This window comes from Coregonus lavaretus (genome assembly GCF_964263955.1).
Source record: "Coregonus lavaretus genome assembly, chromosome: 7".
Taxonomy (NCBI): domain Eukaryota; kingdom Metazoa; phylum Chordata; class Actinopteri; order Salmoniformes; family Salmonidae; genus Coregonus; species Coregonus lavaretus.
Window position 1 is genome coordinate 7937295 of NC_139994.1, and position 15397 is coordinate 7952691.

General features: G+C 43.9%; 1 protein-coding gene across 5 annotated transcripts in view; it reads right to left on the bottom strand.

Annotated features, from left to right (window-relative positions):
- LOC311132665 (protein PALS2-like) overlaps nt 1-15177 on the bottom strand; it is a 32784-nt gene extending 17607 nt beyond the window's left edge. Inside the window, exons 1-2 of one of the 5 annotated variants that reach the window (XM_084165932.1) lie at nt 15052-15159; nt 5890-5958 (exon numbers count right to left, since the gene is read on the bottom strand). Coding sequence is in view for 1 of the 5 variants with exons in the window: in XM_084165929.1 (XP_084022055.1) it covers nt 1962-2115 (154 nt within the window). In the remaining 4 variants the exon portion in view is untranslated. Of the gene's footprint in view, nt 1-1961; nt 2156-5889; nt 5959-15051 lie in introns of those variants that run through there. The other 4 variants (XM_084165930.1, XM_084165931.1, XM_084165933.1 and 1 more) reach the window with 4 other exon arrangements.
- Nucleotides 15178-15397: the final 220 nt, after the last annotated feature.

Sequence of the window (15397 nt, forward strand, 5' to 3'; positions counted from 1 at the left end):
GGTTTCCCACGCTACGGTCATGTAGTATAATATAATCATATAATATACAGTGCATTCGGAAAGTATGTAGACCCCTTCCCTTTTTCCACATTTTGTTACGTTGCAGCCTTATTCTAAAATGGATTCAATAAAAAAAAATCCTCAATCAACACACAATACCCCCAAAACATTTTTGCAAATGTATTTAAAATAAAAAACAGAAATACCTTATTTACATAAGTATTCAGACCCTTTGCTATGAGACTCAAAATTGAGCTCAAGTGCATCCTGTTTCCAATTATCCTCCTTGAGATGTTTCTACAACTTGATTGGAGTCCACCTGTGGTAAATTCAATTGATTGGACATGATTTGGAAAGGCACACACCTGTCTTTATAAGTTCCCACAGTTGACAGTGCATGTCAGAGCAAAAACCAAGCCATGAGGTCGAAGGTATTGTCCGTAGATTTTCAAGACAGGATTGTGTCGAGGCACAGATCTGGGGAAGGGTACCAAAATACTTCTGCAGCATTGAAGGTCCCCAAGAACACAGTGGCCTCCATCATTCTTAAATGGAAAAAGTTTGGAACCACCAAGACCCTTCCTAGAGCTGGCCGCCTGGCCAAACTGAGCAATCGGGGGAGAAGGGCCTTGGTCAGGGAGGTGACCAAGAACCCAATGGTCACTCTTATAGAGCTCCAGAGTTCCTATGTGGAGATGGGAGAACCTTCCAGAAGGACAACCATCTCTGCAGCACTCCACCAATCAGGCCTTTATGGTAGAGTGGCCAGACGGAAGCACATGACAGCCCGCTTGCAGTTTGCCAAAAGGCACCTAAAGGACTCTCAGACCATGAGAAACAATATTCTCTGGTCTGATGAAACCAAGATTGAACTCTTTGGACTGAATGCCAAGCGTCACATCTGGAGGAAACCTGGCACCATCCCTACGGTGAAGCATGGTGGTGGCAGCATCATGCTGTGGGGATGTTTTTCAGCGGCAGGGACTGGGAGACTAGTCAGGATCGAGGGAAAGATGAATGGAGCAAAATACAGAGAGATCCTTGATGAAAACCTGCCCCAGAGTGCTCAGGACCTCAGACTGGGGTGAAGGTTCACCTTCCAACAGGACAACGACCCTAAGCACACAGCCAAGACAACGCAGGAGTGGCTTTGGGACAAGTCTCTGAATGTCCTGTAGTGGCCCAGCCTGAACCCGATCTAACATCCCTGGAGAGACCTGAAAATAGCTGTGCAGCAACGCTCCCCATCCAGCCTGACAGAGCTTGAGAGGATCTGCAGAGAAGAATGGGAGAAACTCCCCAAATACAGGTGTTCCAAGCTTGTAGCGTCATATCCAAGAAGACTCGTAGCTGTAATCGCTGCCATAGGTGCTTCAACAAAGTACTGAGTAAAGGGTCTGAATACTTATGTAAATGTGATATTTCCGGGGGGTTTTTATTTCTATAAATTTGTAAAAATGTCTAAAAACTTGTTTTCGCATTGTCATTATGGGGTATTGTGTGTAGATTGATGAGGGGGGAAAACTATTTAATCCATTTTAGAATACGGCTGTAACGTAACAAAATGTGGAAAAAGTCAAGGGGTCTGAAAACTTTCCGAATGCACTGTATCTATCATAATATAGTAATATCCAGGCTTTATATAAATGGATCTCTGCCTAAATCTCATAGTAATTCATGAGGATGATAGAAATATCTCATACACACACACACGCACACACACACACACACACACACATACCTTTTCGTTACATCATGCATATGAAAAAGAGTGTGCACTCATTCACACACACACACACACACACACCTTGGTGAGAGAGGGTCATAAGCCTATGTGTTCAACGGGAGGTGTGTGCCACAGAAACAGCTGACTAAGAAAGTGCCAAGACTCACAGCTAAACTATATCTAGCTGGCAACAACATTTTCCCACAGTATCAATATCTGCAACTGAGAATCTCACCTCCGGATGTGTCGGCCCCCTCTGTGGGCTCAGCAGCCGCCCCCTCCCCGGCCGCCCCCTCTCCTGTCTCGCCTTGCTCTCCCGTCCCACCTGCATCCGGAGGGGACTCCACCTCTACCTCCACCCCGTTGGGACAGGCGTCCTCCATAGCCATGACCGCTCTTCGACCGCTCCTCGACCACAGCTATGCTAACCTAACCACAAGTGAACCACCACCACTAAGTGATAGTTGGTCTAAAGCTCCTCTGCCCTTAACATTCAGTCTACTACACAATGAACAACAGTCTCTAACCTCAAAGAGAGGAAGAGAGGGAGAGAAAGATGCAGAGGAGATGAGACAGAGAAACAATAGAAGGGGGATTAAACTAAAAGCAATTAAACAGAGATATGAAATGAAAGACAGAGATAAGAGATGAAAGACAGAGATAATAGATGAAAGAGAGATAAGAGATGAAATAAATAGAAGTATATGAAATAATGAGGAGAGAGACACTAAGGACAGAGAGAGAGAGATGGAGACAGATAGCTGGTTCACACATACGTGGACACAGATTCAGTCGTTCTCAATCCCCTCCCTCAACACTCCCTTTAATACCTCACCCCCACCACACACACACCCTCCTAGCCCCCCCTTACACCTAATCCCACAATCCTCTCCTGCTGTTGAGGGTTTGTTTGAGTTCACATGCAATCATGAAATCTTTTCCAGACTCTTTCGGTTGCCCTTCGAGACTCCTCTCCCTTTCTACAGGTGACTGATACTGACACAAACTGATCTTAGATCTGTGTCTAGGTGACATCTTCATTCCATCTACATTCTACACCATTAGATGGTCCTCCTGTAAGCCCCTCCCCTTCGCTCTCAATGCCCCTCCCCCTCTTAAACAGCTGTAGTTTAAGAGGATATGATCTGCAGTCCCTAATCCCTCCCTCCCTCTTCCCAGTAAGCCCCACCCCCTCCCTAGTCCCAGTCAGCCCCACCCCCCTCCCTCTTCCCAGTAAACCCCACCCCCATCCACAGCAAATCTGAGCGGGATTTTAATCCTACTGCAAAAACACAGGATTACAGAATCTACTCTGGATTCTCTCTCCCTCCCTCTCTCAGTTCTCAAAGTGCAGTACTCTCTATCACTGCGGTAGATCTCCAAAATACATAGTATCTGGTATATGCACTCATTTCTATTTATTTATTTTATTTATTAAGAATTAAGAACAAATTCTTATTTACAATGATGGCCTGCCAAGAGGCAGAAGGCCTCCTGCGGGGACGGGGGCTGGGATAAAAAATAAAATGTAGGATAAAACACACATCACGACAAGAGAGACACCACAACACTACATAAAGAGAGACCTAAGACAACAACACAACATGGCAGCAACACAACATGACAACATAGCATGGTAGCAACACAACATGACAACAACACGGTAGCAACACAACATGGCAGCAGCACAACATGACAGCAGCACAACATTGTAGAAAAATTCCACTGTTAGAAATTGAAAAATGTTCATGGTGTATGATGTAGCTGTATCTTTCCCCCCCAAAATAAAAAAATTAACACATCTGTAAACATACAGCCCCGAAGAAGAAGATCAGGTGAGCAGTCCAGCTGACGCAAAGCATTATGGGATGAATAAGTGTCGTGAAAAGCAGTTGACTGGAAAAAGTGGTGCATTAAACTGAAGGCTCCAGGGTTTGGATGTTTGGTGAGCATTTGCCATGGGTTAGCAATACGGAACAGAGATGTGCTAACATCAGAAAGTGTGCTCACAAATAGTGTTATATCAATATTATATTAGCAGTATACAGGTGTCTGCACTGCCATAGAGTGTTTTACTTATTTAACCTTTATTTAACTAGGCAAGTCAGTTAAGAACAAATTCTTATTTACAATGACGGCCTACACCGGTCAAACCCTCCCCTAACCCGGACGATGCTGGGCCAATTGTGCGCCACCCTAAGGGACTCCCGATCACGGCCGGTTGCGATACAGCCCAGGATCGAACCCGGGTCTGTAGTGACGCCTCTAACACTGCAATACAGTGCCTTAGACCGCTGCGCCACTCGGTCCCCCAAACACACACCCTCCTGTGTACCAGTGTAAATAGCAGATACAGCGGATCTCTTCCTCTGACTGTAATCATGGTTGTGACTGGGTTGTCAGGGTGGAACTGTAGAGACAATGATATAGTCAGATAGTGGTGGTAGCCAGGGGCAACACTGCATTCAGATAGTGGTAGTAGCCAGAGGAAATACAAGGCTACAGTCAGATAGTGGTAGTAGCCAGGGGCAACACAAGGCTACAGTCAGATAGTGGTAGTAGCCAGGGGCAACACAAGGCTAGTCAGATAGTGGTAGTAGCCAGGGGCAACACAAGGCTAGTCAGATAGTGGTAGTAGCCAGGGGCAACACAAGGCTACAGTCAGATAGTGGTAGTAGCCAGGAGCAACACAAGGCTAAAGTCAGATAGTGGTAGTAGCCACGGGCAACACAAGGCTAGTCAGATAGTGGTAGTAGCCAGGGGCTACACAAGGCTAAATTCAGATAGTGGTAGTAGCCAGGGGCACCACAACGCTAGTCAGATAGTGGTAGTAGCCAGGGGCAACACAAGGCTAAAGTCAGATAGTGGTAGTAGCCAGGGGCAACACAAGGCTACAGTCAGATAGTGGTAGTAGCCAGGGGCAACACAAGGCTAAAGTCAGATAGTGGTAGTAGCCAGGGGCAACACAAGGCTACAGTCAGATAGTGGTAGTAGCCAGGGGCAACACAAGGCTACAGTCAGATAGTGGTAGTAGCCAGGGGCAACACAAGGCTAAATTCAGATAGTGGTAGTAGCCAGGGGCACCACAACGCTAGTCAGATAGTGGTAGTAGCCAGGGGCAACACAAGGCTAAAGTCAGATAGTGGTAGTAGCCAGGGGCACCACAACGCTACAGTCAGATAGTGGTAGTAGCCAGGGGCAACACAAGGCTACAGTCAGATAGTGGTAGTAGCCAGGGGCAACACAAGGCTACAGTCAGATAGTGGTCGTAGCCAGGGGCAACACAAGGCTACAGTCAGATAGTGGTAGTAGCCAGGGGCAACACAAGGCTAGTCAGATAGTGGTACTAGCCAGGGGCTACACAAGGCTAAATTCAGATAGTGGTAGTAGCCAGGGGCACCACAACGCTACAGTCAGATAGTGGTAGTAGCCAGGGGCAACACAAGGCTAGTCAGATAGTGGTAGTAGCCAGGGGCAACACAAGGCTAAATTCAGATAGTGGTAGTAGCCAGGGGCTACACAAGGATACAGTCAGATAGTGGTCGTAGCTAGGGGCAACACAAGGCTAGTCAGATAGTGGTACTAGCCAGGGGCTACACAAGGCTAAATTCAGATAGTGGTAGTAGCCAGGGGCTACACAAGGATACAGTCAGATAGTGGTCGTAGCTAGGGGCAACACAAGGCTAGTCAGATAGTGGTAGTAGCCAGGGGCAACACAAGGCTAGTCAGATAGTGGTAGTAGCCAGGGGCAACACAAGGCTAGTCAGATAGTGGTAGTAGCCAGGGGCAACACAAGGCTAGTCAGATAGTGGTAGTAGCCAGGGGCAACACCACTCTGCTCTGATAACATCAGTCTAGACCAGGGAGAGAGAGTAGCTCCAAGGACCAGCCTTAAGACTGGCTTAACACTCCTGGCACATTCAGTACATTACATCCACACAAACGCTTGTTTATATACAAACAGACATCCTCTATAGTTATCTCTCTCACACACACAAACACACAGATGCTTTTAAACATGGAAAGTGCATTCAAATAAACATGCATTTAAAACACACCCACACAATCCCATAGCCTAAACACGGACACATATAATACACTCTCACAGAAAGTAAAGGATCTATAATGACACCTGTAGGATAAAGGACAAGTGGTGATCTTACCGGTGCCTGACGGTTAACCCCAACCCTCCCTGTCCTTCTACAGTCTACTCATCCCTCAACTCTGGAAACCTATAGGAGAGAGAGTGAAGGGAAAGAGAGAGAGAGGGAGAAGAGGGAAAGAGAGTAAGGGGGAAAGAGAGAGCGAGAGGAAAGAGAGAGAGAGCAAGAGAGAGGAAAGAGAAAGAGAGAGAGAAAGAGATAGAGAGAGAGTGAAAGAAAGAAACAAGAACACGCTCATTAGACAATGCTTATGACCAGGGTTGGACTGGGAGGTACACCGTATTTTACGATATACTTGTATTGATGCAAGGACCGGTTTGGGTTCATACTTAACCTTCTATAACGGTATTTGAATGTTTAGTTTGTTAAATGTGATATGCCGTGTGTAACGTCCATTTTTATAGGTTTCCTTCGCTACTTCAGTCAGCTCTCTCTCTCCATGCCGTTTTCCACACAGACCTAGCCCCGCCCCTGTCACCCAAGGAGCGCATTTGTTGTTCCTCGAGCACGAAACACTTGCGTTCTGTCTCTGCATGGTCAATGCAGCACATGCAACAGTGTTGATGACAACGATGCTGTTTTCACTTTGCTTGTTAATATAAATCGGCTAGCGTTCTATAATTACACTATTAGTTTGTGTTTCTTACGTCTGCAAACAGCTAGTTTATCTTTTCTTAGTAAGTTGGGCCTAAATTTTGCTAGCCACTAATCGCTCATGCTAATCGCTAGCTAATAAATGTACTAGCAAACATAACTAGCTATACAGCCTGATAATACCAGTGATTGTGTAGAGTAGACCTACCGTACCAGTCAAAAGTTTGGACACACCTACTCATTCAAGGGTTTTTCTTTATTTGAACTACACTGCTCAAAAAAATTAAGGGAACACTTAAACAACACAATGTAACTCCAAGTCAATCACACTTCTGTGAAATCAAACTGTCCACTAGTGTGGTTTTCCACTTTAATTTTGAGGGTGACTCCAAATCCAGACCTCCATGGGGTGATACATTTGATTTCCATTGATCATTTTTGTGTGATTTTGTTGTCAGCACATTCAACTATGTAAAGAAAAAAGTATTTAATAAGATTATTTCATTCATTCAGATCTAGGATGTGTTGTTTAAGTGTTCCCTTTATTTTTTTTAAGCAGTGTATTTTCTACATTGTAGAATAATAGTGAAGACATTAAAACTATGAAATAACACATATGGAATCATGTTGTAACCAAAAAAGTGTTAAACAAATCAAAATATATTTTAGATGTAAATGACATCGCAGAAGTCAAGGATCGGTAGGATAGTCAGTTTTACGAGGGCATGTTTAGCAGCATGAGTGAAGGAGGCTTTGTTGCGAAATAGGAAGCCGATTCTAGATTTAACTTTGGATTGGAGATGCTTAATGCGAGTCTGGAAGGAGAGTTTACAGTCTAACCAGACACCTAGGTATTTGTAGTTGTCCACATATTCTAAATCAGACCCGCCGAGAGTAGTGATTCTAGTCGGGCGGGCGGGTGCAAGCAGATTGAAGAGCATGCATTTAGTTTTACTAGCATTTAAGAGCAGTTTGAGGCCACGGAAGGAGTGTTGTATGGCATTGAAGCTCGTTTGGAGGTTTGTTAACACTGTCCAATGAAGGGCCAGATGTATAGAAAATGGTGTCGTCTGCGTAGAGGTGGATCTGAGAGTCACCAGCAGCAAGAGCGACATCATTTTTTTTTTTGGGGGGGGGGGGGGGGGGGGGGGGGGGGGGTAGATCAGCTTAATATTGCAGATAGATTGTAACTTCCATCAATGTAATTGTCTGCATCACTTCCAGTCCCCCATGTTTTTTTTATATATATATATATATATATATATATATATATATATATATATATATATATATACTCCCCTTTATTACATTGCCCCCGCCATCCTTTCCCTACTTGGGGTAAATTAGTGAACAACAATGCTTAGGCCTCTACTTCAGGCTTATACTTACTATCTACATTTTATGGACAGTCAATTTTACAATAATTATATTTTGTTTGTTTGTTTTTTTTCCTGAACTTCTTCTACTCACAACCTCTCCGATCATTTTCATGATGTCCATCCGGTTTGCTTCTATATGCCATATCTTTATAACTGTGCTCTTTCCCAAAAGCTCCCAACATACAACCAATATACTTATTATGGACACAGTATGCTTACATTATTAGTTATCTTGTTATTATTTGTTGTTAGTTGTTATTAGTCCCATCCTTCAACTCCATTCAACACCTCCCAATAAAAAAAAATATCATTGATATTGATATACACAGAGAATAGAGTCAGCCCGAGAATTGAACCCTGTGGCACCCCCATAGAGACTGCCAGAGGTCCAGACAACAGGCCCTCCGATTTGACACATTGAAATCTATCTGAGAAGTAGTTGGTGAACCAGGTTGAGGCAGTCATTTGAGAAAGGCTATTTAGTCTGCCAATAATTCTTCAAAGTAGCCACCCTATGCCTTGATGACAGCTTTGCGCACTCTTGGCATTCTGTCAACCAGCTTCATGATGTCTTCACTATTGTTCTACAATGTAGAAAAAAGTCGAAATAAAGAAAAACCCTGGAATGAGTAGGTGTGTCCAAACTTTTGACTGGTACTGTACATCTGCATGTTTTTTGTGCAACAGTATCTTCTAAATCAAAGAGGAATACGTGAAGCAAGAATATGTTAGATACATGAAGAAGCTAAGAGAAAACATTCAATGTAGCCAAAGATTTCCTCTAGGAAACACTGACACAATAACTCCTCCCTGGGATTTTTATTTGTTGTCATGTCAAACACTGTATTCAAAGTGCCCACTATTATATTCTAACTATTGAATTTGAATAATCGTTCTATTTCCATGATTCCAACAGTTCACCCAAGTGTTTTGCTCTAAATCACAAGCCAAATCGCAATTGCAACAGTTGGTAAAAAATAAGGCCTAGATTGTTTGCCCATATTGTGCAGCCCTACGTGGCAGTTTGGAAATGATCTCAAATGAGTGCAGGAAATTCAGAAATGAATGACAATTATTTTTGGTTGAAGTTTAATTGAACAGTATAAAACAATCCGAATGGAGAAAGACCAATTGAAATCACTTAGAATGTATGTGTTGCCACCCTAGGGTTACGCACTACTCATAAAGCAAATTTTGACCTTTTATTATTCAAAAACATAAAATATCCCCCAGCCCTAGAACAGGGGTTTACACAATCTGTATCTGACACCCACTCTCGCTCCCTCTCTCTCTATTCTCTCTCTGATGAGTCATCTCATTCTTGTCCAGAGGAGACCAGACTAGGACAGGGATCCCAGGCACTGATGGGGGCAATTGTTCCTCCAGCATGACTCTGATGGCCATTGTGTCCACAGCCACTTAAGGACATTGCTTACATCATCAGCCTGAATGTCATTCAGTCAAAATGTAAATGTCCTCTATTATATGAGAATGACAGGCAGGGTTATGCGTTCAGTCTAACCTTGAGTAATTTCTCTCTATTTCTCTTCTTCCATTCCTGCTCTCCTGCATCCTCCCTTCCCTCTAACCTCCTCCCTCCATCCCAGGTCCATTGAGAGAGTGGTAAACAGTAGCTTATTAATAAACACTACAGGTCAGCAGCATTAAGCCCGATCCCTCCATCCCACGCAGGCAGCTCTGAATAACTCTGATGAGATGAAATGGGTTAGCAGAGGAAGCCATCAAACAATGAAAATAATCACCCACTGCTTAGGTCTTAGCCATGGCAGCAGGTCTTGAGATTAGGGTTGCAAAATTCCGATAACTTTCCAACAATTCCCAGGTTTTCCATAGAAATCTGGGTTGGAGGATTCCGGATTTTCTGCTTATTTCATCCCGATTCCAGGAATCTTCCAACCGGGACTTTGGGAAAGTTACTGGAATTTTCCAACCCTATCTGAGATGACCAAGGAGGTCAAACCCTACTGATGACTTTTGACCTTCAGCTCCAATCTGGACCACTGTGTCACAATATGGTCACACAAGTACGGCCACCATAGAATTACAGACAGTAAAGTTTGCGCCCCAAATGGCACGCTATTCCCTATATAGTCTACTACTTTCGTACAAAAAGTAGTGCACTATATAGGAAAAAAGTAGCGCACTATATAGGGAAAAGGTGCCATTTGGGACACATATTAACAGCCTCGTTATCTGACTGGCAATGCAAGCAGATCACAGGATATTACAATCCTACTTCCTGTGCAACGGTTTTAACGACCAGCACTTTTATTTCACCACCCTCCATCATATCAGCCTTCTCTCCATTGAATCCGCTCAATCGTGGCCCATCCGTCACGTTAGTGCTAATTGGCCCATTACAGCAGAGAGAAAGCGCAAGAGCGCAAGAGTGAGGCTTACTGGCCGGTTTCATTACGCAATGCAGATTACAATAAGGCCCTGCACGCTGATTGGGAGTGAAAGATATCCCCTGGAAGAATGTTAATGGCAGCAAAGGCACTTGGGCAATTCTTCCTCCTCATCGAATCATCCGCACCACTGGGCCCCTCCAGGGTCTGTCTCTCTACGGCCAAGGTAAAGGAGGACAGGAAAGCAGGGAGAGAGAAAACACTTAAAGAAGTGGACAAGAGAGGAGGGGGAGAGGAAGGAGAGAGACGAAGGAGAGAGACGAAGGAGAGAGACGAAGGAGAGAGAGGGGAAGGAAAGAGGGGAAGGAGAGAGAGGGGAAGGAGAGAGAGGAAGGAGAGAGGGGAAGGAGAGAGAGGAAGGAGAGAGTGTGAAGTGGAAGGGAAAGAGAGAGAATATGAAGAGGGAGAGTACACTCTTAAAGAAGAAGAGAGACAAATGTTGGTCTTAAAAGAGGAGAGGAATGGGCCCAGAGTAAGCTCTTAGAGGAGGAGACGAGATGAGGAGAGAGCACACTAAGGTCTAACGAGAGGAGAGGAAAGGAGCGAACTCTAGTTTTTGAGAGGATAGGGCTGAGACAGCAGACACTCAGGAGAGAAAGAAGCTGTTCAGTACTTGAAGGAGCTTGATGGAGACGAGAGAGTGGGTGCACTCCTGAGAAGTAGAGAATAAGAGAGAGGGCTTCTGGGACTTAAAATACAAGAGGATGAGATGAAAGGGAGAGTGTACACATAGCCTACATACTGTAAGTCCAAAAGGAGAGAAGAGCAAGGAGAGAGTCAGCTGCATACACAAACATACAAAATCATTCCTTTTGAGCACAGAAAGCAGCATCAGGGAGTGGTCACCAGCACACAAAGATGGCTGGTCAGGGACGGGTGTGAACCAACAACGAACCAGAGCCCTCCCCTTGCCCCTGCTTGCCATGCAGCCAGATGACAGACAGCTCGTGATGGAGGGATTATGAAGGATCAGAGTGTCTGTTTTTGTGTAAAACGCCACAGCAGATCATCTCTGTGTTATGCATGCAGGAGTGTGTGTGTCCACACGGCATTAAAAGCACAGAGAATCGTTAAAAAATAGCACATTTTGTGACCTCTGGTGACCCCTATGAGAGGACAAATACTAGACATTATAGATCTAAATCCTATAAATGTTACAAATGGATCTCCATTGAAGTTTCTTGATTCTCAGTTTCTGTGAATGCTCTATTAATTTAAGTCTATGCTACATCCTCAAAGGTCATCAAATGAAACACACATCCGCACACACACACAATCAACATCTTAAGGCAACATCCATTCATGTACACTCAAACAAACAACTGAGGGTAAGCCTTTTCTCTCTGTCTATCTCCCCATCACAAGGAAGCAGAGAGGACCCAGTAATAGCCGTCACTCTGGGTTTCTCTCAGTCAATTGAGAATCACAAAGGAGGCCAGTAACCCGGATTGCCTTGGAGCCACAATGTACTCCCGAGCAGGGCTGGCTGCTAGGACTCCTGGGGTAGCGCGGAGCAATTAGTGAGCTTTGCTGCAACATCGCTACTATAGCCTTTACACTCAGAGGCTGTGTTATTCAATTCTAGCAGAGCTTGCTCGGGATTGTGGGGTATGCCATGTGTGTCGGATGGTGTGTGTGTGTTGTGGGGAGAGGAGGATATGGGTGAGGGGCTGCTACTTTAGCCAATCTCTATTGACTTCTCTACAACCATCCCAACCCTAAACCCACCACCCCTTTCGTCAAGCCCCCCCCCCCCCCCCCCACACACACACACACACACACACACACCGAGCACCTGCTACCACAAGCCTCAGGTCAGACTGTGTGCCTCTAGATAAGAGGATTACACTGCCAGAAACAAGATGGCCATCTTAACATATTAATAAAAATACATATAAAATCATATTTATTTTAACAACAACAATAATCACATTTATCCCATCATCATTACTTTAATTTCTGTCATTTAGCAGACGCTCTTATCCAGAGCGACTTTTAAATCATACTTAACTACTATGTCAAATATAATTTAACCAAAATCAATGCACTGTCATTTGATGCTGATCGTTTGTTTTGGACACATAATTACATCCTGACCACAGCTTATCACAACCCCCAGCACACACACACACACACAGCTCATCACATCCCCCAGCCCTTAACGAGCAGCATCTCATGACATACAGTAACTCATCGTGTCACATGACCCTCTGTCTTCCTCCAGTCTCTCTCTAAGGACTCCTACCAACTGCTGTCTTAACAGTTACCAGAGAGGGGGAAAGGAGAAATGAATGAAAGAGAAAAAAGCCAAGACAAATCTAATTGTATTTGTCACATGCGCCGAATACAACAGGTGTATACAACCTTACAGTGAAATGCTTACTTACAAGCCCTTAACCAACAATGCAGTTTTATGAAAAATAAGTGTTATGTAAAAAATATAAATAATTAAAGAGCAGCAAGATATGCAGAAAGAGAGCGAGACGAAAAGGGGGGATGGGTGGAGAGGTGAAAGAGTAGGAAAGAGCAGGTCAGGGGGAGTGTGTATATATATATATATATATATATATATATATATATATATATATATATATATATATATATATATATATATCCTCTCAGGCCTGATTTAAATTAAGAAAACCAGGTTGTAATGTCTGCTATATTCTAACAGAGATTGGACATGTCATAACATCCACTTATTCAGAAGATACAATTACCAAGTCCAGCTCCAGACTGTACCTCTATGGGTGTGAGACAAACACGAGTGTGTGCATCCCAAATGCCACCCTATTCCTCCATAGCGTTCTGGTCAAACGTTGTGCAGTATATAGGAAATAGGGTGCCATTTGGGACGTGGCCCTGTGACAGACATGAGTGTGAGGCATAGGGCATGTTGGTCTCTCTGGCTCTGCTTGGGTGATTCATTCTGGGAAAGGCAGGAGACTGCTGCTTCCACCCTTTAATCTATGCAGCAGTGCAGTAAGCAAATAACAAACTCAAAAAAATCAAGAACGTACACCGGCCAGTACAAAGCCAAATATTCTGCCTACGCACATGGAATAAGGGTTGTCACATTAAAGATGGACTGATTCCAACCGTCATTCCTTCCTTGACTAGCTTTCCACCAAACCAGTTGTTATAGGCTATATCACCCAAGGAAGGAAAGAAAGATGCATTCATTTGAACAGTGCCATAAGCCTACATTAAAGGTGGTACACTTAGGATTCATTTGTATTTTTGCATTGTAATTTCAGAAAATGTCCATAATACACGGAGTGTACAAAACATTAAGAACACCAGCTCTTTCCATGACAGACTGACCAGGTGAATCCAGGTGAAAGCTATGATCCCTTATTGATTTCACTTGTCAAATTTTATTTGTCACACCTTACAGTGAAATGCTTACTTACAAGCCCTTAACCAACAATGCAGTTTTAAGAAAGAATACCTAAGAAAAATAAGAAATAAAAGTAACAAATAATTAAAGAGCAGCAGTAAAATAACAATAGCAGCAACATTATGTACAAAATAAGTTACAAACAATGCGAAAAAACTAACAAAATAGCACAGTTGGTTAAGAGCCCATAAAACGGCAGCCATCCCCTCCGGCGCGATTGTTTTCCACTAGATAACACAGCCACAAAGTAATAACATTTTGATAACAGATGCCGCTCCAGCAGAAGAAATCAATAGGCGAATATCACAGCCAATCACAACACTGGCGGGTAAGTAATACTGTGAAACACTATCATTCCACTATTAGCGCCAGTTATATTATGTTCTGAAATTACAATGCAAAAAATATTTACAGGCAAAAGGTTCATTCACATAAACCTTTTATAATGACTGAGATTATCACATTCAGATGGTCAGGATTAAGAGGTCATCTAAATAGTGACATTAGATTGGATTCTACACTCCTCAGACAAATCTGAAGGCAAAATCAATAGCATGCGTCTGCTGCCCTCTGCCTTCGGACCAGACGCTGCCACAGCTATACCGACCCGATCTACGTCCATTCACCAGCTCAGCACAAATAAACAAAGTCCGGTTGTTGTTCAACAAACAAACAATGGTGGTTTCACTCATTCCCTGGCACGGGGAGTGTAGCCTATCAAATTGTGGCGGGGCCGTGGAACATTGTACGCCACGCTCCTTTTCTCAATACAGCCCCTTTTCTCTGCTGGTGCGGTGCAGGCTTTTGTGATAGTGGGGATTCCTGCTGCCTGCCACTTCCTCGCGCGCGCGCACATCTTATCAGCGGCGCGAGTAACACACGCACAGATCCCTTACTGCGCATAGAATTAGACCGATATCCAGGAAATAATGAATGGGCCAACGAGTGGTCCACACACGTGCCAAATTATCGGTCCGGTTTTGCTGTCAATTGTTAGCAAATTACAGTGAACTCATCACACACATGCGGCCATTTTTGTTACCCATCCAATGCATTGTAGTCTGCACTTTTGGAGAGTATTATCATCATAGTTTAGGCCTATAGCCTTTCCCATAGTCAAGATAGAGAAAATGCATCCGATTCGTGAATAAGCACTCAACGTATGAACAAGGCAATCACATTGGACAAGCGGTAAGCCATTCCAAATAAAGGTCCCACAGTCACACACACATCACGGGCAGCACACAGGGCTTGACTTCTTCCTTACGTGCTAAGTCCATCTTTGAAACCAAAAAGTCCCCTTTTCCTTTGACATATAGTTTCTCTCCAGAATTAACTTGAATCGCCCATTCTGACTTACCGGTAATCGTGTGCGTAAATTAGCGGTGTCTGTCCCAGTTAGAAATTCAAACCCCCCTCAGCTGTCGTGGTCCCACTGCTAACTATCCGTGTATACATGATGCCAATCAAACCAATAGACCGCGCCCCTACTGATGACGTGTGTCAGAAATTGACGAATCATAGCCGAGATCCATCGGGAGGTCCATCCCCAACATCCAACGATGGACACAGTGTAACAATTCATAATGCGAATGATAATGGAATTGAATGTTGCATTGTGATTTTTTTAATTCTCCAACTCTTTATTCATGGGAATATAGAGCCGTTGATGGTATTGATATAATAGCCTTGCCTAAGTTTTATTG